General features: G+C 38.8%; 2 protein-coding genes across 7 annotated transcripts; one reads left to right on the forward strand and one right to left on the reverse strand.

Moving 5' to 3' along the window:
• Window positions 1-4,536: 4,536 nt before the first annotated feature.
• ccdc9 (coiled-coil domain containing 9) lies at window positions 4,537-16,746 on the reverse strand. 6 transcript variants are annotated; one of them, XM_060887933.1, is made up of 17 exons: window positions 16,478-16,746; window positions 16,158-16,218; window positions 15,774-15,878; window positions 14,445-14,594; window positions 11,719-11,974; window positions 11,540-11,682; window positions 11,025-11,108; window positions 10,768-10,932; window positions 10,453-10,634; window positions 10,213-10,271; window positions 9,950-9,997; window positions 9,408-9,531; window positions 9,150-9,261; window positions 8,536-9,043; window positions 8,139-8,255; window positions 7,926-8,024; window positions 4,537-5,837 (listed from the first exon to the last, which is right to left on the reverse strand). In XM_060887933.1, exons 2-17 carry the CDS (start codon window positions 16,158-16,160, stop codon window positions 5,833-5,835), a joined length of 2,160 nt encoding a protein of 719 aa, XP_060743916.1. In that variant the 5' UTR covers window positions 16,161-16,218; window positions 16,478-16,746; the 3' UTR covers window positions 4,537-5,832. The 6 variants fall into 6 exon arrangements, with proteins under 6 accessions (XP_060743916.1, XP_060743914.1, XP_060743911.1 ...); XM_060887931.1 differs by having other exon boundaries at window positions 8,139-8,252; window positions 11,540-11,974; XM_060887928.1 differs by having other exon boundaries at window positions 11,540-11,974.
• Window positions 16,747-17,420: 674 nt separating this feature from the next.
• Window positions 17,421-26,097, forward strand: ppm1da (protein phosphatase, Mg2+/Mn2+ dependent, 1Da). The gene is made up of 6 exons (XM_060887957.1): window positions 17,421-18,010; window positions 22,623-22,851; window positions 22,978-23,102; window positions 23,246-23,427; window positions 23,545-23,781; window positions 23,916-26,097. Exons 1-6 carry the CDS (start codon window positions 17,542-17,544, stop codon window positions 24,282-24,284), a joined length of 1,611 nt encoding a protein of 536 aa, XP_060743940.1. The 5' UTR covers window positions 17,421-17,541; the 3' UTR covers window positions 24,285-26,097.
• Window positions 26,098-26,234: the final 137 nt, after the last annotated feature.

Genomic DNA, 26,234 nt, shown 5'->3' on the forward strand with positions numbered 1-26,234 from the left:
CGTATATCCCTGACACAGGGATTAATTATAAGCCAGACATTATTAAAGTTCTTATAGCTTAGTGTCTAGTACGACTCAATCAGTCTAGCAGAATCAATCACTTTGTCAAGAGAGAAGTAAAAGGTAACAGAAAATACCAAATATGGCTGTTAGAGGGTTTGGATGTTTAAATTGAACCTCTTAAAGTCTACCATTTTAGACTCAAAAGTCGATGAACCAGAAAGCACACAGTCTAAGACGTAACCAAAATATGGGCAAGTGTAGCCGTGGGTTTCTTGCATCAGATGTTAACAAATCTAATTGGAAATGAACTTGTTTGCCGGAAGGAATTTATTAACAATGCAGTTTTTCCATGTGTGTCCAATAAGTTAATTTATCTAACAGCCTATTGAGATTCAGTTTACTGCTTTATGATCCAAGTAACCTCAATTTATGTATCAAGTAGCACGGCCAGAATGTTAGTAAACTATCCAGTAGGCAGCCATCACTATCGCTAAGAAAAATAGACAACCTGAGATTCATGGCATTGAATTATTTATTTCTGTATCCTAACAGTGGATTTGTACCGTCTTTGTATGTGTTCACAAAAAAGTCTGAGAAGGTTTTTTTTTCTTCCCAGCTGGAGTGTTCTTCATACCTACCCGACCCTGTGTACAGTCTTTCTGAAAAGTGTCCCACAGACAAGGAAGTAATAAACTTGGACAGTTTGCACAAGAAGAAATGATTGTCCTGGCATCTTGCAGGGCAATTGAATCATTGAATGTGAGAATAGGCACAGTGTGTACACAGATTGCCTTGCTCTCCCATGGGCCAAGCAGTCCACCACCACCTTAAAGCCCAAAGTGACAGATGCTCTGAAAATAAGAAGCTGTGTGACAAAAGAGGACAAAGCTGTCAGTGTGTATCTGGTAAAGGCAGAGGTGACCTCCTCAAAGTGTCAGTTAAATATAAGAGTAACAGTACGCCTATGGTATGCAATTCTCTAATCCAGTGCAGAAGTGTAAGCTTTTCCAAAGCTCTTTCAAAATGATGAATACACACGGACCAAGGACCCACAGTCCCAGGTTTCTTTTTTATTCAGTGCATTTAGAGCTGGAAAATCTATGCATCACTATGAAGTTTATATATGAAATATAGACCACATGAATTGCTTTAATTCAGCACTTGTTAAACTAGCAATTAACCATCATCTTAAAGTACACCATCTTTTAGTTCACATAATCATGAAGTGAGCTATTGTTTGAAGTTGCTTATGTTAAAACTCTGTGCCAAGTGTTACATTTATCAGTAAATATATAAACTAATGCATATACACATACATCGGTTAATAGATGTAAAATTTATATCTGAATGAGCAGGATAAATATTGCTTCTGACAGAAAACCTGTAAGACTGCATTAATGCATTAGCTGCAATAAACATTTCCAGCAATTTACATTTCCATGATTTGTATTCCAAAGTATTCCTACTCTTAAATGCTGAATATGTTCTCCACAACACATTTACATGATGTGTTTATAAAAGCATCTAAACCATTTCCTGAAATAAACCTGATTATAAGTAGTTAATGGGAAAAGTATTTCACTCATATACTAATGTAATATATCATTCTTTGGTGTTTTAGAGACCCACTTAAGAGTGACTAGAATAGTCTTCAGAGCCAGCCATGGTATTTATATATTTATCCATCCATCTTATGTACCATTTATCCGGTCACAGGGTGCCTGGAGTCTATCATGGGAAACTCCAGGCACAAGACTTGGAGCACCCTAGATGGGGTTCAACCCATCACCGTGCACACATAATATGAACAATTCCGAGATCAGCCTACAACGCAGGCCTTTGGACCCTAGGTGAAATTCAGAGTATTCAGAGGAAACCCCAGAAGCACAGGAAAAAAATGCAAACTCCGCACATAGGAGAAATCAAACCCAGCACCCCAAAGGAGCAAGGAAAATGTGCAAACTACAAAGCCATTTATCTATCTATTTATTTATTTATTTATTTATTCTACAGTATAATTCTAGAATGAACTCAGGAAATATATTAGTGTTAAAAAAAATCTTTATTTTACTTTAAACGGTGGCAGAAAAAAACAAGATTAAGGTAATGAGAGTATGCATGTATAAGTGCACAGAAATATCCATATTAGTATACTGTTCCCACTTTATTTTATATTTTCACTCTGTCCCATATTACCAAGCTCACAGTAGAAATATATTTTAAAGGTAATGGAGGCTAGGACTGTGGTGAACTGTACTGTACTTATTTAAAGTGAATTAAATGTAGTAAATGCTGAATATACCCCTGGTGAAAGGGGTAACGCTGCTACTGTACCTCACAGCTCCAGTGTTCTTGGCTTGATCAGAATCAGAAAGATCTTTATTGCCAAGTATGTTTTTACATACGAGGAATTTGTTCTAGTACAGGATCTCAACAGTGTCAATAGAATGGCATTGATAAGACATGAACACATATATAATAAAGACAGTTGTATGTACAGTGGAGAAATGTGCAAATTGAAATATAAATGTGCAAGTTGAAATATAAATAAGTAAGTATGTTTAAATAATGTAAGAATAGAGTAAGAATATCCTGAGCTTAGATGTGAAAGCATGTGTGAATATGTGCGTAGGCTCCAGATCCATTGAGATCCTGAGCAGGATCAAGATGTGACTAAAGATTAATATATGAAAAAAATAATTAAAATGTAAACAAGTTCATTAGCTAGTTGATAAACTGATTATTTTATTCATTACAGGCTGGCGTAGCAGCAGCAGCATGTAAGACAGCCAGAGGACAGACAAAAGGGCATGATATGGAAAGCAGACATTGAGACATCAGGTGTAGGAGTGATTATAGAAGCAAAGCGAATAAGAAGAAAAACGTCACAGCCTTATGTACACACAAAATAATCCTATAGATAAAACAGTTCAAAACTTTTCCCAGTAACCAAACATAATCACTGTTTGTCAGCATTTATTTGTGCAAATCATGATGTTCAAAACGTTATTTGGATCATCAGTGTCACGATCCTTTCTCCATTTAGCCTATCACTATTATATCGGCTAGTTGTTTATTACAAAGTCCAGTGCTATGATGTTTACTTACAATACATGAATATGTCATTCTTACCAGGACTGTGCAAGGATAAGAAATCAAGACAAACAAACAAGGAATAAATAAGAATTAAGATTAAATGCATAGATTTGTTCCTATATATATATATATATTGGTTACATGACCTTATTGCCAAGTTGAACAATAAGAACAACGGATCTTGATGATAGAACCTTGCAGAAAAAGTTTGCAGTGATTTTCAGTCACAGTTCAAACGTCTGTCTGAAAGACTGAACGGCCAAAAAATTCAGGAAATCTCTGATGCGGTAAAAGAAAATGTCCTGCGTGTTCTGTGCTGTTCTTCTCTGTTGTTATTTCCCAGCAGGTGTTTGATTTCCTCCACAATCCAGTCTGTTGTTAATCTTGACCACATCAGTGGAGTTGGAAGTCCCAGGGGTCCAGAAGAAAACGTAGTAAATCGCTAAGAAGAAGGCAGCGATGGAAACGCATAGAAAATAAGCGATGCCCATTGCAACCTTAACCCAAACCCTGGTGCTTGACTTGGCCTGATTTATCCACGGATCAGACGGATAACTCGGTCTCCTGGCTGCGTTCACGCTTTGCCTTCCTCCTGCGCCTTTTTTGCCTCCCCTCATTGTGTTATGACGGATAAAGACCTTTGCTGGATATTGTGACGAGATCTCAGAACAGTTCAGCTGGGACAGCTTGCACACAAGTCTCCGTACTCGGTATGGGACAGTTGAGCTCCAGCTCTTTACACTACAAGCATCACTCAAGTGCGCGTCCTCGCAGTGAAAAAACACGCGCACTGCATCCCGTTTTGTGGGCGGGGCTTAAGGAGGCGATTGTGGTACAAACCAGGGGTTTAGAATTCAGAAAGGATATTCATGGTTTTAAAGAAAAGATCAACCTTCCAACATGTTAGTGTTTAGTGGAGCAATGCTGGGCTCATTTGTTAGCTGGTGTTGTGTTTTCCTTATTGCTCGGAGAAGTAAGTTCTGTGCCACACTGGCTTAACAATATTGACAATATTACAGCAGAATAAAAATTTTTATAAGCCAAATCTTATCATATTATACATTTTTTTTCACATAAATAAAGAAAAAAGCTAGTTCTGAATTGAAATCTCTGACCTTTGACTTTTATATTGATGGTTTTATATTTGACACTCAATTTTGACATTTCTGCACACAATTTCGAGTTCTTATCACACAATTTTGACCCGATTTCTCACAATCACGAGTTTAAATCTCACAATTTAGACATCCACTTGACGCAGTACCTGAAATGTTTATTACATGCCAAAAATAATTTAATAAAGCAAATTTTCATTACAGAGGATTGTGATCATCTCCATGATCATACAGTCCTACTACTGCCTGATGACACGCACAGACACACTGACCAAGAATAACAACTAAAATAATTTATAGATCATTAATTTACAGCAGGACATTTAAGGCAAAGATATACATTTATTTTAGAAGAAAATTCAACGTAAATAACAATGCATCCTTTACATAACAAATAAAAAGGCATAAGCATCAATTCAAACTTCAAAAATAAGTGACTGAAATATAGTGTTTCACTGCGGGAAGAATCCTACAAACACTAGCACATGTGCACTGCTGAAACACCAACAGAGGCAGACCTAAATCTAATTCTAAAGTAAACATGATCTGATCGATGTAATACAATCACAATCTTTTATGATTTTTGCTGCTCCAGGAGCACTTTTGTGTTTGTATTTTAAAAACAAGGGTTCTCAAAGCAAACAATGAAAGATGATGCACAAAGCATTGGAATGTACACCATTTTTAAAAGTTATTACAATCCAGATACTTCCACTAAATTTACTAAACGATAGAAACCTGTGCTACTAAAACAATCTCAATAAACCAAACTGCCTGCATTTAAAGAAAATCAAGAAAAATTCCTAGACAAAAGAAAACAGAGCATAAAAGCAAAAACAATAAAATATACATAAATATAAAAAAAGAAACCCAACCAAGATCATTTCTAATGAAGTACACATTTTTTGCCTCAATTGGTCATTATTTATCCAACAGACTCATCTACAAAACACCTTCTAAGAAGTATCTTTGGTCAGAATGCAATACACATACAGATTGGGTATAAATTATAAATGAGAGTTTTTGTAACACCTTATTTTGCAGGCAAATTAAAATCTTAGACATGAATTTAAAAGAAAAATCCATTTTTTTTTACAAATAGCTTTGATAATTCTAATGCCTGTTTCCATTTTGTTTGCATAGGTATAATACACAAACCAAAGCATGCATTTGATTGGCTAACCCTTGAGGACCTAAAGCAGCAAGAAGCGAAAGTTTGCCTCCAAACTATTACTGACAAAATGCGTCTTGTGACTAGGATAAGATGTTACCAAATGTCACGTAAAACAAAGTTACAGCTCTTAGGATATACTTACTTTTTGCCTTGCATATAATGCTCTTCATTAAGTTTACAGTGTTACACAAATGGTTTGCAGAGCCCCAATAAACTGCAGTCCTAAATTTTGAAACACATAACAGAATAGTCTGCGTGCTGAAAGAACACAAAACCAAACAATGAGTTGTTTTGGAGGTTGGGATAAATCATCATAGGGCTTGCCATCCTCCTGATTTTCAGGCAGTGGATATCCATTACAGCAGATGTCTTCTTTACACCTCTTCTTACCTTTTTCCCCCTATCTTGCAAGATCACTAGTGCTGCACTTACTGCAGTTACTCTTTAGCCTGGAGACAGAAAACAAGAGCAAAGCACTGGCATCATCGTAGTGCTTTAAGAAGCTCAAAAACTCCCACTTCACAGCTAAAAGCATATGTATTATTATTACAATAAATCAAATGAGTACCATAAAAAAAAAAAAGCCTTGTATTTACTACATTATTCAATTTTGAAAAAGAGTGGACAGAAACTTTTAAAATGTTATATATAGAACCCTTTAGGAGGCTCAAAACCTTTAATTATCCCAATGCACCCTTACAGAACCTCTAAAGATGCATGTTTAATGAGTTTCTGATGAATGAATTTAGGAACACAGTGTATTTTACAGTAGAGCTTAGACTGTTCTAAACATTTAAGAATGCAGTCTCTGTACTAACCCCTAGAGGCATATCTGCTTGAATTACAATAAATTATTTAACACATTTATTCCTTCACTCCAGAAGTGACTTGATAGCCAGTAACTCTTAGAATAAAAAACCCTAACACTGACTAAATAGTTAGTGCATTAAGTGGCTCCAACATGTAAAATGCATCATTGATAATCAATGGGTTCTTCTGTTTTTTTTTGAGGCTTCCAATTCCACCCATCATCTTAAGAATCTCTGTTTCCACAGAAAGGCTTTTTAGCAATAATTAGAGGTTTACTGCAATTTCCTGCCTTCTCTAAACAGGCTTAATGTGTGTCAGTAATTGGATCTGGGGGAAATATAAGAATGTATTACACTGATCATTATGATGATACAATGCCAATAGGCTTCTTTACTATTGTTTCAAGGACGACAGGGAAAAAAACAACAAAACTGATTAGGTTTTTTTAGTCTTCTGCAGATGTAAAGTGCACATGAAGTCTGATTTTTTGTCAATTTGAAATAAAAAATAAATAAATAAAATGATGATCTTTACTTTAGTGCCATTCTGGACAGAAACAAATGGCACTGTGTATTCAGCATATTGATATTCAGGTCATTTCTGGATAGGTTAGAAATTGTCATGACAGACATAGGATTTAGTATTTGGTTAATCCATCATGATGAGAATGAAGGTTAATTAAAGTTTGGGTGGAAAAAAAAACCCAATAAAAACAAAAATTCTATTGGAGAATCAATTATTGAAAACAGAAACTATTACAATTATATAGAGGTATAAATATCCCTTGAACTGTATCCTAAACCTTTATCAATAATCATAATTTTTTTATGTGCCAGTGCTTAACAGCATTGTATAAATAGGCATAAATACTGTTTTTGTTGCAGTTTTTAAATATGTTAGAAAATGCATAGTTGTACATATTAAAATGCTAATATTTTCTTTTGGTTGTAATGTTTGTGTACTGAGAGGGCATCTGGACTTTAATTCAATGATGTGAACAAAGTGTAACAACTGGGAAACAAATTTAGCTCGAGCCATTCAAGATACAACTGGTGGATGTCTGGAATGAAATGTAATTGTCTAAATACATGCTGCCTGACAACCAAGCAGCTCTGGAGCAGCAACCAATTCAGCCATCGTTTATCCTATCATATGTTAATGACACCATTCAATCAAATGAGATGCAGCAGGATAGGAGTTACAAGATCAGATCTAATTGCCATCTTTCAAATGACCAGAAATCACAGATCATTCGTTTAGGCAGATGAAGAAATGTAATTTTTTTTTAAAAAAGTTTGCGCAAGCAGATGTGCATGACGTGCCCATATGCAATCCAGCAGATAGCAAAAGCAGTGCAATGGACAAAATGAGGTCCAGGAAGCAGTGAATGGAGATGTTAGTACAGCTCTTGTGGTGACTGACAGCCAGTGTGAACCTGTAGACAAGAACACAGAGTCCCAGAGCAGAAGAGGACGGTCACAGCCAGAGGAGCAGAAGGGGTAGATTCTCATGTGTCATTACAGAGACAAACATAGCAGCAGATGCCATCTCACAAGACAGATGGACAGAGGGATAGACAGAGAGGTGAGTGAAGGGACAGGTTTTGACAGAGGGGGCCAAAGAACGAGTGAGACAGGGCATAGTGTTGGCGCATGCTCAGATGTTAGCTTAAGTAAGTGAGTTCTTACGAAAAACCACTGTTTCAAAGTCTGTAATAAAAACGGCACCTGAGCATGGCTGATCCTTTGACTCGGCTGGAGCTGTATTTTCACGTCTAGATTCACTCAAATCCAGCTCTACAGTCACTTCAGTGTCTTCACTCTCCTCTGATGGAATAAATTACAATGGCTTAGTTAAAAAAATAGTAATAATAAATAAATAAATAAACTTTCCGGTGCTCACTGAGAGCAATTTTAGAAGCTGTTTTTCTATTTACTTACCCTTCTGTGTAGTTGAATTCTCTGCCGGCTCTGTGGGCTTATTGCTGCTAGATGTGAAATCAGCCTGGTTTGATGATACTGATTCTTCAAGGAGTGCAGGAGCAGTTAAATCTGCTTCTAAAACAAAATAATATGAATGTATTACACATGCATGTTATGAAATGTCATTCGATAATGGTCTGATTGGTCCAAAAATATTCTGTAAGGCAGTAGCCCTGCCGGTCATGTATTCAATACTAACTCAAAAGTTTCAGTGAGATTTTTCTTAAAATGTGACAAAGTCACTCCCGTGATGACTGGAGTATTAATATTTTTGACATTAAGGTCAAAAACATTAAAACATTAAAAACAGGGGCTATTTTCTACTAACACACAAACTGCAGTAACGTGTTCATACCAGTCAGGGTGTCATGCTGTTTGTCAGACTGCTGGGGTGGATTCTTGGCTGCATCGCTGTGCTCCTCCTCCTCCTCCTCTACCTCCTCCTCTCGGCTCTTGTTCTGAGCTGGACTGCTTTCATTACTGCTGGGCTTCAAGGGACTCTCACCCAAGCTGCTTTTGGGGGAAAGCATCTCCATCTCCTCTCCCCAATCTGATACAGGCTGGTGGCCTTCCAGAGGAGAAAAGGGGCTGACAGGCTTTGTGCCCTCCGGAGTAGGGAGAGACTCCTGTGGGGAAGAAGGGATGTGCACTTTTGGTCTGGGTGTCCTCTGTTCCTTAGGACTGGGACTAGATGCAGCAGGGGAGCTCTTCTCCAAGGGTTTAGTTTCTTTCAGAGAAACTCCTTTTTTATCCTCAGATTCTTCAACTTCCTCATCTTCAACTTCATCTCCATCACTGGCATCCTCCCACTCGTCGTCTTCATCTTCAGCCACTGATTTCTCTAGCGCAACTGCAATCTGCTTCTACAGGAAAATGAACAGTCATTTATTTAATACTCCAACATCACCTACATCTTATAGGGATGAAGTAATGAAACAACAAGCCTTTGGAAGAAAAAAATAAACTCACCTTTTTTGTTGGAGCTTTGGGCTTATCCTCTTCTTTTGTCTTCTCCTTTTCCTGTTCCTCCTTTTTCCCTTTTTCCTCCTCTTTTTCTGCTTCCCACCGGTTATCATGCATGCTAGTCAAGAAATGGTAAATTGGAAAAGAAATAAGTTGTTTACCAATAGGTTTAGTGCACTGTACATGAAATGTGTTCAGATTGTCCAAATAATGCTTTAAATGGAGCTTAGGGCAGGGACCATGTACAACAAAAGTGAGATATACCTGTAACTCTTTCCTTGACCTCGTCCTTTCCCTCTTCCTCTACCTCCATGGCCTGCTTCTCTGGGTTTGCCCTGCCCTAGGAAATCTCCAAAAGTGGGTGTCTTGGGAGGTTTTCTGTTATCATCTGCAAGAAGAGAGAGTTAAATAATCTGATGGAATAGATGACAGTCTGATCTTGAAAGCAAATGCACAGCGAACAAGCAGAGAAGAGTACAGACTAGCTCGAAGTATTAGATGTCCCCCTTGTCATCATGATCCCCACCAAACAATGTTGAAGATTAATAAGGAGGATAAACAAAAACATGCAAATGTGGCCTTGACTTGGCATGAAGCTTGACTTGACATGTGATGTAATATAGCAAAGTAATTAGCATTAAACAGTGCATATGACAAAGGATGCAAGCTGCCTTACTTTTTAATAGTCACTTGAAAAGCTTAGCTATAGCCAAAAATCCTATATGATGATAAACAAGGGAAATTATTGTGAGTGGGATAAATGAGTCACACGCCATACACAGACATGTCCCATGCCACAAGCTGACCTGTAACCCCACTGCGTTGTGGTGTACGGGCATTACGCCCCCTATCTGCTGAGAGAGCACATCACAAAACATCACCAAACACCGACAAGGAAGAGTGTGTGTGTGTGTGTGTGTGTGTGTGTGTGTGTGTGTGTGTGTGTGTGTGTGTGTGTGAGTGAGTGAGTGAGTGAGTGAGTGAGTGAGTGAGTGAGTGAGTGAGTGAGTGAGTGAGTGAGTGAGTGAGAGAGAGAGAGAGAGAGAGAGAAAGAAAGTGAGAGACTTGCCTCTCTTGCTGCATGGTTCTGCCATGCCCTCTCCAGCCACAGCTGGGTCTTCTGTAAACCTGTGAAGGCAATGCTGGGTCAATTATTTTGCCAGTATCTTCTTGTGAACATTCTATTGCTCTCGTTCCCAAATGTATAATTCATAATCGTGTATTTAAGGAATTGTAAAAACATATTAAATGAAATAAACTTATAATCAAAATGATACACAATATACAGTTGTGTTTTTATGACTCTTACATTGTGTCGGTTTTCTGGGCATCCCACTCTCGTCTCCATTGACCAGTGGCATTACGATGACGAGCCAACCTTTCTTCATCTATCTGAGCACGCTCCTTTTTCCAGCGCAGATATTCAGCCCGTTCTCTGCCGGTCATCGACAAAGTCATATCCACTGAGCCTTTCCCTCCAGGCCTCCGAATCTGTCAGAAAGATACATAAAATGTGAAAAAGAGACAAAGCAAAAGATAGAGCCAGTGATTTATTTAATGTTCTGAATCCCCCCAGACAACACAATCTATCATTTTATAATGTAAATGCAAGAACCATCCTAACCGTCCATTCTTTCTCTGCCTCAGCTCCAGTCTTAACATTTTCAAAATCTAGCCCACCCCAGTTGCGGACGTGTCTGCGGCTTCCCTCTTTGCGATCCGTGTCAGGGATTGGTCCACTGCGCCGTGGATCATCAAGAAAGTTTCTGATGGGCTTTTCACCATCAGCCTTAATGAATAGATGCAAATAGTGAACAACGAGTCATGTCAATATTTCACCGATAAGCAGAGTAGCAGATATAAAGGCTTTGAGCTACACACCCTTTGACCTCTCTCATACTCTGCAATCTTCTCCATCTCCTCGTTCATCTTCTCAATGTTCTGCCTTCTTTTCTCTTCCCACTCCTGAGTAAAGGCAAATGCATCATATATAGCTGATATTTTATAAGATCGGTGTATTGTTTTTAATGGTTAAAAATAGGCCAAACAGTGTTTGAAAAACAGTTATTTGATTTTTAATACTATGTCAGCAACAAGGCTATTTCACTGTATAACCTATAAAACTATGCAATGTAAAGATAAATAAGATATTTAAATATGATTTTGAAGCTTAATTCCATTAAACATGTCTCTGAATGAAACCACTGTGCGATAGTGTCAAAAACACTGACGCACATTAATGCATGTTTGTCAGGACATCTGACAGGGAAGACATAATGGAGTGCTTCACCTATCAGTAGAAACCCAAGTGAAAATGATCCAGCTGGCACCTAGTGAACACAACATGTTTGTGTCTAGACTTGCATTTACAGGTGTTTGTCATAAAAGAAATTCACCTTTGATTTTCTGTCTGCCCCTGAGCCAACCTGCTGCATGTTTCCTCTTCCTCCTCTTCCTCCCCGTCGTCCTCGGGAGCGTTCATTGAGTAAAGGGCCATCTCCTCCTCCTTCACCTTCTCGTGGTTCCCATGGTTCTCGTGGTTCTCGTGGTTCCCGTTGTTCTCGTGGTTCCCGTTGTTCTCGTGGTTCCCGTTGTTCTCGTGGTTCCCGTTGTTCTCGTGGTTCCCGTTGTTCTCGTGGTTCCCGTGGTTCTCGTGGTTCCCATGGTTCTCGTGGTTCTCTCCTCTCAGGGCGGTGACCACCTCCACGCTGCCCACCTCTGCTCAGCCGCCCAGAACCTGTTCTAGGTTGGGGGCGGCCAGCAAACCCGTCTTCTGTTTCACGTTCAGCGTGTTGTTGTGCTAACTGCCTATCGTTCACCACTCGACTTTCCTGGAAATGTCAGGAAAGATCAGAATCAGACCTTCAGCTTATAATTCACTTATAACCACATGCCATAAGCAAGTCTGTCTGCTCTTACATGCAAATTCCTGTACACAGATACCTTATTTTCTTGAAATACTGCTAGTGAAACCTTAAAACAGTAAAATTTGTCATGATGAAGGTTTATAGCTCCAAGACCAACGAGCTCCAAAGAATTGCATGCTCTCATAAAATTTACTCTCAAAATAGGGAATTAACTAATCTTTTCATCTGAATACTCATGACTGCATGACTCAAGCTATCCATGCTCTCATGACAAACTCCATCATTTAAACACTGACAGTAGAAATGCACTTTGCAAACCACGGAGTCTTGCACCAATAATTTTGAATTATTACTATCCATTAACAGGAAAGCAACATTGTTTTTCTTGTCTAATCACTGCAGGATATTCTGTGTTCTTATATGAAACATTAACCGGAAAACTGTCTCTGACTAATCTACTGGGGTCCCTTTTTTATTTATACCTACTATTGAGATTGTAACATCCCATAAAAACGCTTTACATTACTTCTGGCATCGAATCCCCTTCTGTTTTTTAAGTAGTAGATTTTCTTTTGATAAGGTGCTTCTCAATTTCAAATAAATAAGCAACAAATGGATAAAATGGATAATGTGCTGACAAAAATAACCTAAATTCAGCAAAGCAACATCATTTTCACTGACAGTCTTTTTGTTCAACAACTAGTGAACAGAAACTTTATTTCTAATAGCGAATAATATTTTTCATAGAAAGATTTGACTCCCAGATGCCTTATGTATCCTAGAAGTGGACAGGCTTTACACTTAAGGCAAGCTCCTGCCTGTGCAATTCCTCATCTACATTCATTAAGTTCCATCATATGTTACAGTCCATTCAGTGAGACGTCTGACCTTCACGGTACACAGTGGGAGTTCTAATCGCCACTGCACGGGCCATCTGTGTCCCAGATAACTCTACAGGCATTGATTAAAATGCACTACAATCTATCTCAGTGAACCCCAGGTGGGAAATTAAAACCTTAGAGAGCTGTGAGGAAAAGGTTGCAGCGATTATGGTCCAGAAGCATCAAGTCTTCTTTTTATTACTTTACACTTATTCAGCTGTAGGATAGTGAACTTAAAGTGGAATTTTGAACGTAGCAAATAGAGTTCAATATGCTGTAAACATTAAAGGGATAAAGAGAATGCTTAAATTACCTAATAAATCTTAAAAAAAAAAAAATAATAATGAAAATCTTTACTATATATACAGATTTTGCAACTTGTTTTGATAACTAAATGACGTGGCAATGGTTAAGGGAAACCAAAATCATCAACCCACTGAGGGCTGGATTAAAAATCTCACCAAAATTCTAAGTAAAGACTGAGATTACAGGCTGATCCAATGTGCATGAGTTTCATTACAACTCATAATGTAAGACAGTAGCATGTATGTCCCCCGTGTGCCTGTAGGCACTCCTGACAATGGCTGGGCATACTCCTAATGAGATGGCAGATTATGTCCTTGGGGGATTTCTTCCCAGACCAAGATCAGTGAGCTCCTGAACAGTCTGTGGTGCTACTTCAGGTACTCCATTACATATTGTCTCAGTGCTTCTTAACTCTCTTCAAGTGTTGGGAATGTGAGGGCTAGTGAATGACATGCCTCCATCATCCAGAAACTTTCTATACACAGGGTGTGTATACTACACCTGTGTAAGGTCCAAAAATGTCTCTGACAATGTTTTTCATCCTGGTACCTAACAACAGCATTGGTACCTTTCACTAGCATTTTAAGGATATTCCTCCCAAAACAATCACTGACCCACCACGAAACCGGTCATGCTGGATAATGTTGCAGGCAGCATTATGTTCCCCACAGCATCTACAGACTTGTTTGTCAAAAGTGCTCAGCGTGTCCCTGCTTATTTGTGAAGAGTATGTGGCGACAATGGTGGACTTGCCAATTCTGGTGTTCTCTGGCAAATGCCAATCAAGCAGCACAGTGTTGGGTTGTGCACACAGGTCCCACTAGAGGATGTTGGCTCCTTATGCCATCTTCGTAGTGTCTGTTTCTAAAAGTTTGGCCAGGAACATGCATGCCACTAGCCTGCTGTAGGTCATTTTGTAGAACTCTGGAAGTATTCCTCACTCACTCACTCATTTTCTACCGCTTATCCGAACTACCTCGGGTCACGGGGAGCCTGTGCCTATCTCTTGATCCTGCGCATCAAGGCAGGATACACCCTGGACGGAGTTGGAAGTATTCCTCCTCACACAAAAGAACAGATACTAGATTTTCAAAACACCCATGCCCAGGAACACCAGAACACAAGACTAACCATTATATTGGATTATTAAAACCACTAAAACGTTTGTCAACTCCTTGACAAACCAAACTTCAACATAGACCATGATCACTTGCATCAATCTGACACATTGACACCAATGGTCTTACCCCGCTGGGTTTAAACAGGTCCACTGTCACAGTGAAGTTCTCCTTTTCAATCTTCCGCCGGTCTGAATCATGCTCAAGAGTACGGGGCTTGCGGTGTGTTGTCACAGCAATGCCCTCCTGCTCTGCCTTCTTTTTGTCCTCTTCTATTTCCTGATGTAGGGGAAACAAGTGCACAGGTGAAATTCACTAATAATCGTATTATTCCATAAAAAAGAAACACTTTGGGGCAAATCAGCAATATTTTCCTTTTACTTTACTACATGAATACCAAAAAAAAAAAAAAAAAAAAAAAAAACACCAAGAAAAAAATGTGTGATGCTTACCAATTGTTTTGCATCTAATACACAGAAGCTAAAAAAAGAAATATCACCTAGTAGCAGATAACAAGCTGGCTAGTGAATTACTGGCACTTTTGGTAAAGATTTTTTTTAAAGGCTACGGAAAGCACATTTGTTGTTGAAATCTCCCACTGGGAATACATATTCTCCCTAATGAGAATATGTTTTACACAATTATTAGCACCTCTAAACACTCTTATGAACAAATCTACTTTTAAATTTGAGTATTTTCAAACATGGTCATGACTACTTGTTCCACCAATATTTTGAGGTGACAAATTACCTTCCCATCATTAGTGTAAGGAAGACTTAAGAATACACAAAAGCAATGAGACAAAGATTTGCTGACTATCATAAAACAAATGGAAATGGCTATTACATAAATAACTAGGCACCTGAACATTTGCTGTTCAGGGATTAAAGACAATTAACAACTAACTACCAATTAGAGCTGTAATGAACCTGCCTGTAAGAAGAAGCAAATGTACTTTGCCCTCATCAGCAGTTAAGAGAATCATATATTTCTCCAACAGTCATAAGCATTTGGGACTCAAAATCTACAAACAGATGCCGCTTCTATATGCCAACTGAAAGCATTTTCCTTTATTTAACCACAAATACATGCTCCTGGAGTTCGCTAAATGTTGCTGAAACTTTCACTGGAGCCAGTGAGATGAGATGAGAGCGTTTGGCAACAAACCCTCAAGATGGTTTTGACTTGAAAAGAATTCTGGGCATCATGGACTCCATGTCCAAGTACAGAATTAAGCTTTAGACCTACTCAACATAATCTCCTCTACATAAGAGAGGATCATGGATATACTAGTTTACACTAAACTATAAACTACATAGCAGTTTAGCTGTCTTTAAGTGTACAAATCATTCTGGAGCTGACATAAATTCTAAATAACATGGCCATGCTTTCTTTTTTCCTCATAAAATTTTACAACCGACAAAACACACGTCTGACAGACAGTGTGCCGTCTAATACCTGATGTCTTTTCATTAGAGCCTCATTTTTCTTCCGCAAAGCTTCAATACGCCTGTCCAGCTCCGCATCTTTCTCCTCCTTCGTCTTCAGATCCAACACAGCAGACTAAACACAAAGAGTGAATTTTCATTTACAAACATGTTCAACGGTTCACTTCATGGAATCCTGATCTAATATGACTTCTCTAATCTTTAAAGCGCTGGCTTTAGTTGCACAATAATCTCTGATTTTTGGGTTAAAATACATTTCAGCCTGTTTGTACATATCTTTGTACAAGATATGTTTGTTTGCACATATCTTTGTACAAACAACACAAATGCGTTTGTTTTTTTTTAACTAATTCCCTGGCCATGTTAACTTCACTTTAGTATGTTAGAAACTTACCATGGCTGGAAGCCTGTCTTCACACACAACCTCTCAGGGAAGAGGTAAATAATCGAACAAACTAGAAAACACACACACACACACACACACACACAATGTTCACACTATGTTACAACTTCATTTACTACACTACAATACTACACATTAAACATCCTGATGAGTAAATAAACTAGAAAAAGGCCTATTCTGGAGAAACGCTGCTTTTTTCCTCATTTTTATACAAAACCTGCCAAAAATAAACTGCTAAAGTTAATGGTATGCTATTCTGAATACGTTTATGCTACAAAAAAAGGACCAAGCGTCCATGTTAGAGAACACACCCGAATGCAGAGCCCCTGAAAGTCTTTCCTAATCAGTTACACTCGGAGTTTAACACCGACGAGCGAACTGACACTAGTGTTAGCATAGAGGCTAATTAGCAAAGACCCGAAGTAGCAAACGGAGCAGCTAACAATAAAGTGGAATCAAAGTTTAAAATTTATCTCGCATACTGTTGTGTTATTTCACCCGAAATATAACAAAAAGCCACCAAAACGTGAACGCTTGTGTGTCGTGCTTCTACGGCCAGAGACACTGTCAAAAGTGTCCCATAACTACTTCCGGTAAGAAATGCAAATCAAAGAAATCTACTTCCTGACAACGAAACAAACCTCATACAGAGCAACTGGACATATCAAAATAAAAGCCCATTTGCGCGCGCTTTAAAATCGAGGCAGAACCCGTTTTTCACGTGACTATTTACGTGCACGTATTTTTTTATACATCCCGTTGTGTGATATATACATTTCTTTATATACGTTTTAATATTTGAGTTTAGATAGAAATATAGACCACAACTCCATTTAAAAATCTGGCAATGATAACCCCTAGATGTCACCTAACATTAAAGTTTTGCATATACATCTCTATAGTGAACAGAGAAAGTTATGAAGTTTTGTGGTCGCATACAACAGATTTAATGTGTGCGAATTTATCATTTAAAGCAGCTTGAGTACGTCTGTTTAAAATGTTTAAATGATTGCACATAGTGTGTGTGTGTGTGTGTGTGTGTGTGTGTGTGTGATACATATATATATATATACATATATATATATATATATATATATATATATATATATATATATATATAACGTCACTATATATATATATACACATACAAAAGGAACACGACTGGAATGGAATACTTTTGCGCACAAACTGCGCCATTGCCATTTTGGACTTTTATTTTCATGACATCCGGTTTTTAAGCGCGCATGTCGGTGACGTCATCGTATTCCGAGCATGCCTACAAAGGTCGAAAATAAACAAAGACCCAGGGAAAAAAGAGCCTTGTGTTATTTCGGCCCAGTTTGAATCCTAGTCCGCGTTTACCGTCCGACCGACCATGGAAAACGTGTTCTCGTGTCGAGCAAGTGTTTATTTAGACCAAGGAGGTAGGAAATACATGGAGGATTTTGTTCAGATTAAACAAGACGATGAGCCGAGTGAGGACGAGTTGAACGCCGCCGCCGCCGAGACGGAAGTGCAGAACACCGGCGATCATCTTGAACATTCGCCCGCGGAGCGAACAGAGGGGTCGCGACTGTGTCCGTCAGGTCCCTCAGGTGTTCCAGCGACGGAGAGCGATGAAGCCGGTCACGGTGCGCTGGCACACAGCCGTCGGTCCCGGGCTGTGGCTTTCTACGCGGTGTTCGATGGGCACGGCGGCCCCGACGCAGCGCGGTACGCACAGTCTCATCTCTGGGATCTGATCAAAAAACAAAGAGGCTTCTGGTCCACAGACGACGAAGAGGTTTGCGCAGCCATACGGAAAGGATTCGTCGCCTGCCACCATGCAATGTGGAAGAAACTGCGTAAGTCAGTCCGTGTTTACTCGCTTTTTTGTGCGCCGTCTCGGTGCCATCACAGTGTAAGACCCTCACTATAATAGCACTATTTCCCCAAGTATACAGAACACGCAGAGCCTGAATCTAGCAAAGGCCTTAATGTGAGCAGTTTTACATTCGTGTCACTCTTTATACGGGTTAAATATCCTCAGGGATGTCAGTGATGTGTTTAGTGTTTTGTGCTGATGTTTTATATCAGTTATTGCGGTGAAAATTGCCGCGCTGACGTCACAGGGTGACATTGAGCGCCGTTACATTAAAGAGTTGCTTATAAACAAAAGCCAGGGCTTTGATCACTCGTCGTTCCTCACCATCGTTTGGTGTTATGTTAATGAGAGCCATTGTAGGAGATCCATTGCCAAGGCTGGACTCCAATCCCCAGGATGCAGCGCAGCTGTGTATATATCAGCATTATGGCAAAGACTTGGCACAACTGGTCAGGGATCTTAGAAAGCATAAGCGTATTGATGTTGATGGGTGAACACAAGGCAAGGTCTAATGCTGAGTTCCACTTCTAGAATCCAGCAGAAATACCATTTGCACCACTGGCGGCATGTAGTCAAGTCAAGAAGCTTTTATTGTCATTTCAACCATATATAGCTGTTGCAGTACACAGTGAAATGAGACGTTTCTCCAGGACCATGGTGCTACATAAAACAAGGACAGAACTAAGGACTTCGTAGCCACATAAAGTGCAAACTGCAGGACAAGACAAGAGAGGCAAAAGACAAGAAGGCAGTGCAGGGCAAAAGACAAGAAGACCGGGCAGGGCAAAAGACAAGAAGACCGTGCAGGGCAAAAGACAAGAAGACCGTGCAGGGCAAAAGACAAGAAGACCGTGCAGGGCAAAAGACAAGAAGACCGTGCAGGGCAAAAGACAAGAAGACCGTGCAGGGCAAAAGACAAGAAGACCGTGCAGGGCAAAAGACAAGAAGACCGTGCAGGGCAAAAGACGGTCACATAAAAAGTGGGAAGAGTTACATCTCGATTTTTATGCTAATGTGCTATATTAAATTCTTCGCTGAAAGTTGTGTGACCATTCGGTTTCATCGACTGTCTTAAGGGAAAAATTGCCAATGCATGTTCAGAATTGGGCTTTATGTATGTATTGCATCTTCATGATGGTTTGCATATCAAAACATGTAACATGGTTTTCTGAAAATACTTGCTATAGAACCAAATGAAATAGATTTAGGTGAGTGAATAGAAATTGCAAGTAATAATAGATTGTCTTCTTATAGAAATAGGTCATCTTTGATCCAGGTAACACAAACAAACCACTCATGTATTTACAAAATAGAGTTGTACCAACTGTAGCACATCTTTCCAAAATATTAAATATTAACAATGATAGAATGTAGACTAGAAATGGACATGATGGAAATAGAGACAGATGAAATAACTCACTTTTATCACCTGTAAATATAACCAATATGTGAGTTTGAGAACAAAGGAGGATGGGACAAACAATGTGGAGTTACTTTAGCTTGCACAAACACTCTCCTTTCTCTCTCTCTCTCTCTCTCTCTCTCTCTCTCTCTCTCTCTCTCTCTCTCTCTCCCTCTCCCTCCCTCCCTCCCTCTCCCAGCAGCACTGATGTATGAAAGTTAGCAACAACGGCTAATGTAACATCTCTGATACTAATATACTAAATGGAGAATGAAAACAAGAAAATCAGAGGCTTTTCAAAGTTGCTTGAAATGCTCTACAGTAAAATGCAATTACATCAGCAAGACTATGTTATATAAGTAAGTATAAAGATGTAAGTATATAAGTGTAAAGAGAATTGAGAAGTGTAAAGAGAAGTGAAGACGTTTCAGAGACGGTCAAATCCATCAGTCTAATAAGATACGTGCTTTAAATCAGAGTAAATATGACTCTCCCAAACCCTGCCGCTGCCAAAATGTTCAGTATGTTAGAATGTACACAGTATCATTATTTAATAAATCTTTTTAAAGCGGTATTAGGAATTGTCCCCAAATTATATTTACACCATGGACCTAAAACCATCTTTTACCAACTGTCTTTTACTAGTTACTTACATTTTTATAATTAAGAGGTACACATACGAATTGATTAAACTAGTTCACAAGGTTGCAACTAAAGCACAGTCCATATACAAAATAGATTAGTTACTTTTATTGTTTGAATTAAAAAAGGAAAACGAATGTTATCTGTGAAAAAGGTTCACCCTTCAGCACACAGTGAAAATGTGCAGCATTGAATTTTACTAGTCAAAGCGTTATTCAAGTCAAGTCAAGAAGCTTTTATTTTCATTTCAACCATATATAGATGTTGCAGTACACAGGACCATGGTGCTACATAACACAAAGACAGAGCTAAGGACTTAGTATGTATGTGGTCCTAAATACATTAAGTGCATCTGTGCAACCTGGTGCAAACAGTGCAGGACAAGACAAACAAGACAGTGCATGGTTAATGGTGGTGTTTAACAAACACTAAATGACATGCTAAAGTTGCAGACTGTAAGCTGTTTTATTCTCACCTTCTATGCATAAGGACCATGAGCTGGTGAGAAACTGTAATTACCTATTAATTAAAGACTACTATAATTAGAAATCTTTTTTAGGCATATTTAATAAACCAAACAAAACATGTAAATGTGTGATAAAAGTGAAAATTAGAGTGTGAGTTGAGCTTATTTCTGATTTCTGACTGCCAAACTGAAGCTATAACTGATCTATAACTATTATGTACTATAACTAACTAAACTATACTGTTTTGTAAACGTGCAAGCCTTAAAAATCTAGTACCTACAAAAGGTTTAAAGCACTGGGTCTCAAATGTCTTGAACATTTTATATCATTTCATATTGTAGGATTTCATTATTGAATGATGACAGAAGTAAAAACAAAAAAGCTGCAAATCTGATCCGTTAGAAACCCGAACAGTGCAGTGTTTTTCTTGTCGATATCAAGAGACCATTACTGAGGAGAATCTCATTGAATGAACACATGAAAGCAAAGCAGAGTGCGACTCTGGTTAAAAAGTTTCATTAAGACAGTAGATACTAGAGATGCTCCGATCAGCATTTTTGGGGCCGATCACTGATTACCGATCACCAAGATCATGATCTGCTGATTGCCGATCACTGCCGATCACAGAATGGCAGGGGAATGGGAATCTTTTATCTATAATCTAGCATAGTTTGCACCATTTTTAGAAATGAAATTAACTCTAAATTAACTGTATTGAGAAAAAAAAATGTAGAAATAGGCTACAGTCAAGATTTTGAAGAACCACCAAGTGTTTATTTTAGAAAATGAGAACTTAAAGCTACTGTAGGCCATCTTTCCCAAATAAGGCAGAGTAACTTAAAATTATTCCAAACAAAGAGGGGTCAGGCTGACCAACACACATCAGATCAGCTTAATGGGATGTAGCTTCTTAATACACTGATTACATTTTATAATTGGCAGCAAAATGTAAAACTTGTTACACCAAAACTGGCTACTGCCACAAAGGACAAAACTATGGCAAGTGTTTTTTTTTCTGTTATTATTATGAACGTCTGATGTAGTTGAGGAACCAACTACATCAGATCCAAAAAATAAAATAATGAAAGCTACTGCAAGCCAATGCCATCCTTTCTAAATAACAAGGCAGAGAAACAAGGAGGCCAAGCAGATAGTTACCAACCAGATGAACTTGGGATGGTATGAGGTTACATAGGCCAAGGCTACTTGTAAAATGTAAATAAAATCTTTAATATATTAAAATTAAACAATTGGCCACAAAATGTTTCATACCAAAACATGCTGGGCCTTGGCCTACTAACACAGAGTACAAAATCCTTCAGGTCTCAATCATAAAAGGCATCACTCACACTCACATCACTACTAGTTTAAATGCATCACTCACAGTCGGCTGGTTGAGTGATGGGGATGTTGTTGGCTTCGGCTGGTTTAGTTTCTCATACTCGGCATATTCAGTTGTATGGCGTGTTCTAAGATGCCTAATCATGTTAGTGGTATTAAAATGCCGTTGCTTGCTTCCACCTCGAGGGATTTCATCGCGACATACATTGCAAACGGCTAACTTTACGTCTTTATCGGACACTTTGAAAAACTTCCAGACGGGAGAACTCATGTTGCCACTGGAAAGCTCCGCTCTGCTTTTGTTTACCTGTGCGCCGTGCATGCACGTGTGAAAAAGTCGCGCGAGTAATTTACGTCACGTGATCGGCTTTTTTGATCGGCGCTTTTGGGGTTCGCCGATCAAGCTATTTTTAGCCAATATCGGCCAATCATGATCGGTGGCCGATCAATCGGAGCATCACTAGTAGATACATCATCGGTGTAATGCCTTCTGTTGCATTCACACGTTCTTGCCAGCCATTGTACTATGAATCACCAGTAGGAGTTCCTACTACTGGTTGCCATAGCAATAATGTTTATCAGTATCATTTCTAGCTCTCAGGACACTTGAATTCTATTATAGGAAAGGAATTTTTATTACAGCAAACTAACAATGCATATGACTTGTAAAGGAAGTTTTTAATTTAGTCTCGTTTTCAATTTATAATACTAAATGGGATGCATCGTTGTGATTCTTGCAGCTGAATGGCCGAGGACAGCGACCGGCCTCCCCAGCACATCTGGAACAACTGCAAGCGTTGTTGTGATTCGCCGTGATCGTGTGTACGTGGCCCACGTTGGAGACTCGGCGGTGGTTTTAGGGGTGCAGGACAGTCCCAATGATGAGGTGCTTCGAGCAGAAGAAATAACACAGGATCACAAACCTGAGCTACCAAAAGAGAGGAAAAGAATCGAGGGCTTGGGAGGGAGGTGAGTCTTGCACAAATGCATGCACTTTTACTTCAGTAGTTTGAGTTCATTGTAAGAATGTAATGGAGGAATAATGCTAAGATTTAGCGATCTAAACTTTTCATGATTTTTCCTTATCTGTTTCAGTGTGATTAAAAAATCCGGGGTGAATCGAGTGGTGTGGAAGAGACCCAGGCTAACACACAATGGGCCAGTCAGAAGAAGCACAGTCATTGATCAGATTCCTTTCCTCGCTGTAGCTCGAGCTTTAGGTGAGTTTGGTCATGCTAAATAACTGCTGAGCTAGTGTTTGTACTCCTGATAACAATCAAAAGCAGCATTTGTGAAAAAACAATTCAACATCAAAACAGTTTATTTGTCTCAATATGGCTTTGTCACCATATACTTTTTCCAGGTGATCTATGGAGTTATGACTTCTACAGTGGAGAGTTTGTAGTTTCACCTGAGCCTGACACCGCTGTTATCAAGCTGGATCTAAAACGGCACCGCTACATCATCCTGGGAAGTGATGGCCTCTGGAACATGGTTTCACCACAAGAAGCAGTATCCATGTGTCAGGAGACCGATAGGGCCAAGGTGAGATTATTTCTGAGCAGACAGCATTATTTCTGTGATTCATTTTTATAAAAAATGTATTGTTGCTATCAAAGGAACATGTTTTAAATATTTTTGTTATTTTTAATATGCCCATAGACTAAGTGCCATAAGACGAGGGAAAACGTTTGTAGTGCTCAGGAGCTGGTGAACCAGGCCCTTCAGAGATGGAGTCAGCGCTTGCTTCGTGCTGACAACACCAGCACTATAGTCATTTCATTGGAAGCAGTAGGGACCTTTTCTGAACCTTTGCCCCCGTATGAAGTTGTGTACAACCTACAGGGAGCAAAGTCATGCTCTTCTACAGAATCTTCATCCAGCACATCACACATCCAGGTTTGTATCACTACCAGTGAGCACTGTCTGGTTAGAAGACACAGACAAAACTTTCTAATAGTCTTCATGTATATTAGACATGCATTGTGGCCTAAATAACAAACTATCGATATGCATTTGTCTGACTTTTGTAGGATGCAGATGTGTCTTCTTCCAGGTGTGAACTGGAATCGTCAGGCCAACAAAATGCAGACAGTGGGACGAGAGGTTCTAAATTATCAAAGTCAAACTTTCCTAGCAAAGATGAAAATGATGAGAGCTTGAACAGTGGCAATAATAGTGATATAGCGCCCACTGGCAAACGAGTGCTGGAGGATCTCTCCCTCCCTGCAGGAAAGAGGGCACGTCGTAGTCTCCCTCAAAGCCACGCTTCCTCGTGTACTACTCGTCGAAGGTACAGCGAGCGTCCGTCGCTAAGACGCGGGAGCAAAAATCAAAAGCAGTCCAGCAAAGTACAAGGTCTATTACAGGAGCATGGGAATGCTACTGTATGCGTTTGCTAATGTTTGTCTTGCACGTGATGTATATATTTTTTTTTATGCACTCGCTTTTCACATGTTGGATGGTTACAAACTCTGATTAACTTCTTATAAGCTACTGAGAAACCAGGCTCTAAAGTTAGAAGGTAAAAATGTAAGAATGGATGGAATTTTTTAATAGGAAAGCAGGCATGACAATGCAATATGGTGTTCTGCTTTTCATCTGGTATATCGTGGCAAACCAGTTGTTACACTTTTTTCTGGGTCATGTAAAATGCCCCAAATTTACCATAGTCAACTCCTCTATATTGTTCCTGTTTAATCTTGTAATGCTGCAGTAATATCACCTACAAATTTTTGGCCTTGTACGTACTTGGGGCTCGGACACTTTATGTTGAAGAATTCCTGCTGTCTTCCGTTCATCGCAGTGGAAGGATCGTGTGAAAAATTCAACAGAAGAATGCATATCTTCCGGGAAGATATTTCTCCTCGCAGGCGACATGTACATATTCCAAAGAACAATTTTAAAAAAATGACAATTTACTTTGAGCCAGTCAATGTATTTTTATACGCTTTGTTTTACAGAACAAAGAAGGCACACACTTTCTATTAGCATGGAATCTTAATCTCCTGTCACTATGTATGATCTTACCTCGTCAAACAAGCAAGAAATATATACAGGTCAAAGTCGAAGTTTTAAGTACATATTAGCATTATCCCGCATCTCATTTACAGATAATTGTTTATTAGTTTTTAACGTTGTTTTTTTATTTCTTATCTGTGAGAACTTTATGTGCAACTTAAGGTGCTGCTATGTTTAAAAAGGTAAATAAAAATAATAAACTAAATTAAAAATGTGTTGACTTGCCACCGAATGTCTTGTGGTATACAAGTAGAACAGGTTCTCTAAAGTGGCCAGCTCACTTCTTAATACACAAAAGAATATCATTAGCAGAGCTGCAATGTTCAGGATATAACTCACTAGCTAACATTAGTCTCATTAGTTAGCTCACTATTATTACCTGCTAGCTAATATAGCTACCGTTTGCTACTAAAAACTTGCCGTCTGCTCATGTAAAGTAGCTCTACTCCTAGCTGTGTCCACTAGCTAATATATCTGTTATTAGCTGTCTAACTATTGTCACAGTTCATTAAAGTGATTTAGTGTACCGAGTGAAGTCGGAAGGAAAAATTGTGCATGAAGTGCTGAAAAGGCTTTAATGGACACTTCTGAGTTATGTTTTGAAGTGAATTGGCGGACCTACCGAGAATTGTGCCGATATATCCAACTATAAATATATTAGATCCAACTATAACTATACCTATAAATCTAGGTCAAAGAAGTACATTATGTATACACCAGAAACTAGTACTGGCATGCCTATAGTTTAGCTCTTAGTCTGAACATGTTTATATGCCACTACATTCATGTTTGCCTGTGGATATTATGAATAATAACAGTAATTAAAGATAACACATATCATATTGAATACAGTGGACTTCAGTTTTTTTCCCCCCCACATCTTCTGTTATTTACTAACTCTTGTATTGCCTGCTCTGTATTTGTTTATTCCACCAAAGTAATTGGTGTGTCTGTGGATTATGAAACTCCCCAAAGCACAGAGGTCATTTTAATGGAGCAAGTCAAGACTAGTGAAATTTGGCATAATCATCAACCCTGATTGATTGATTGATTGATTGATTGATTGATTGTTTGTTTTGTGTGTATGTAGCTATTTTGTAAAAACTGTATTGCTCACTTCATTGCATCTCTGTTATATTAACACTGATGCTTTAATGTAGTTGATTTTTAAATATTAAAAATGGAGCTACCCTCTCATAGTGGTATAAGCCATATTTATGCTTCTCCTATCATTCTCCTATTACTCTCATTATCATTGTTATTATTATTATTTGTAGTAATAGTATTACTGGGTCAAACACAATGAGCTGAGAACCTTCTTGTTTTCTTTA

The sequence above is a fragment of the Tachysurus vachellii genome, chromosome 15 (genome assembly GCF_030014155.1).
Source record: "Tachysurus vachellii isolate PV-2020 chromosome 15, HZAU_Pvac_v1, whole genome shotgun sequence".
In the NCBI taxonomy this organism is placed as follows: domain Eukaryota; kingdom Metazoa; phylum Chordata; class Actinopteri; order Siluriformes; family Bagridae; genus Tachysurus; species Tachysurus vachellii.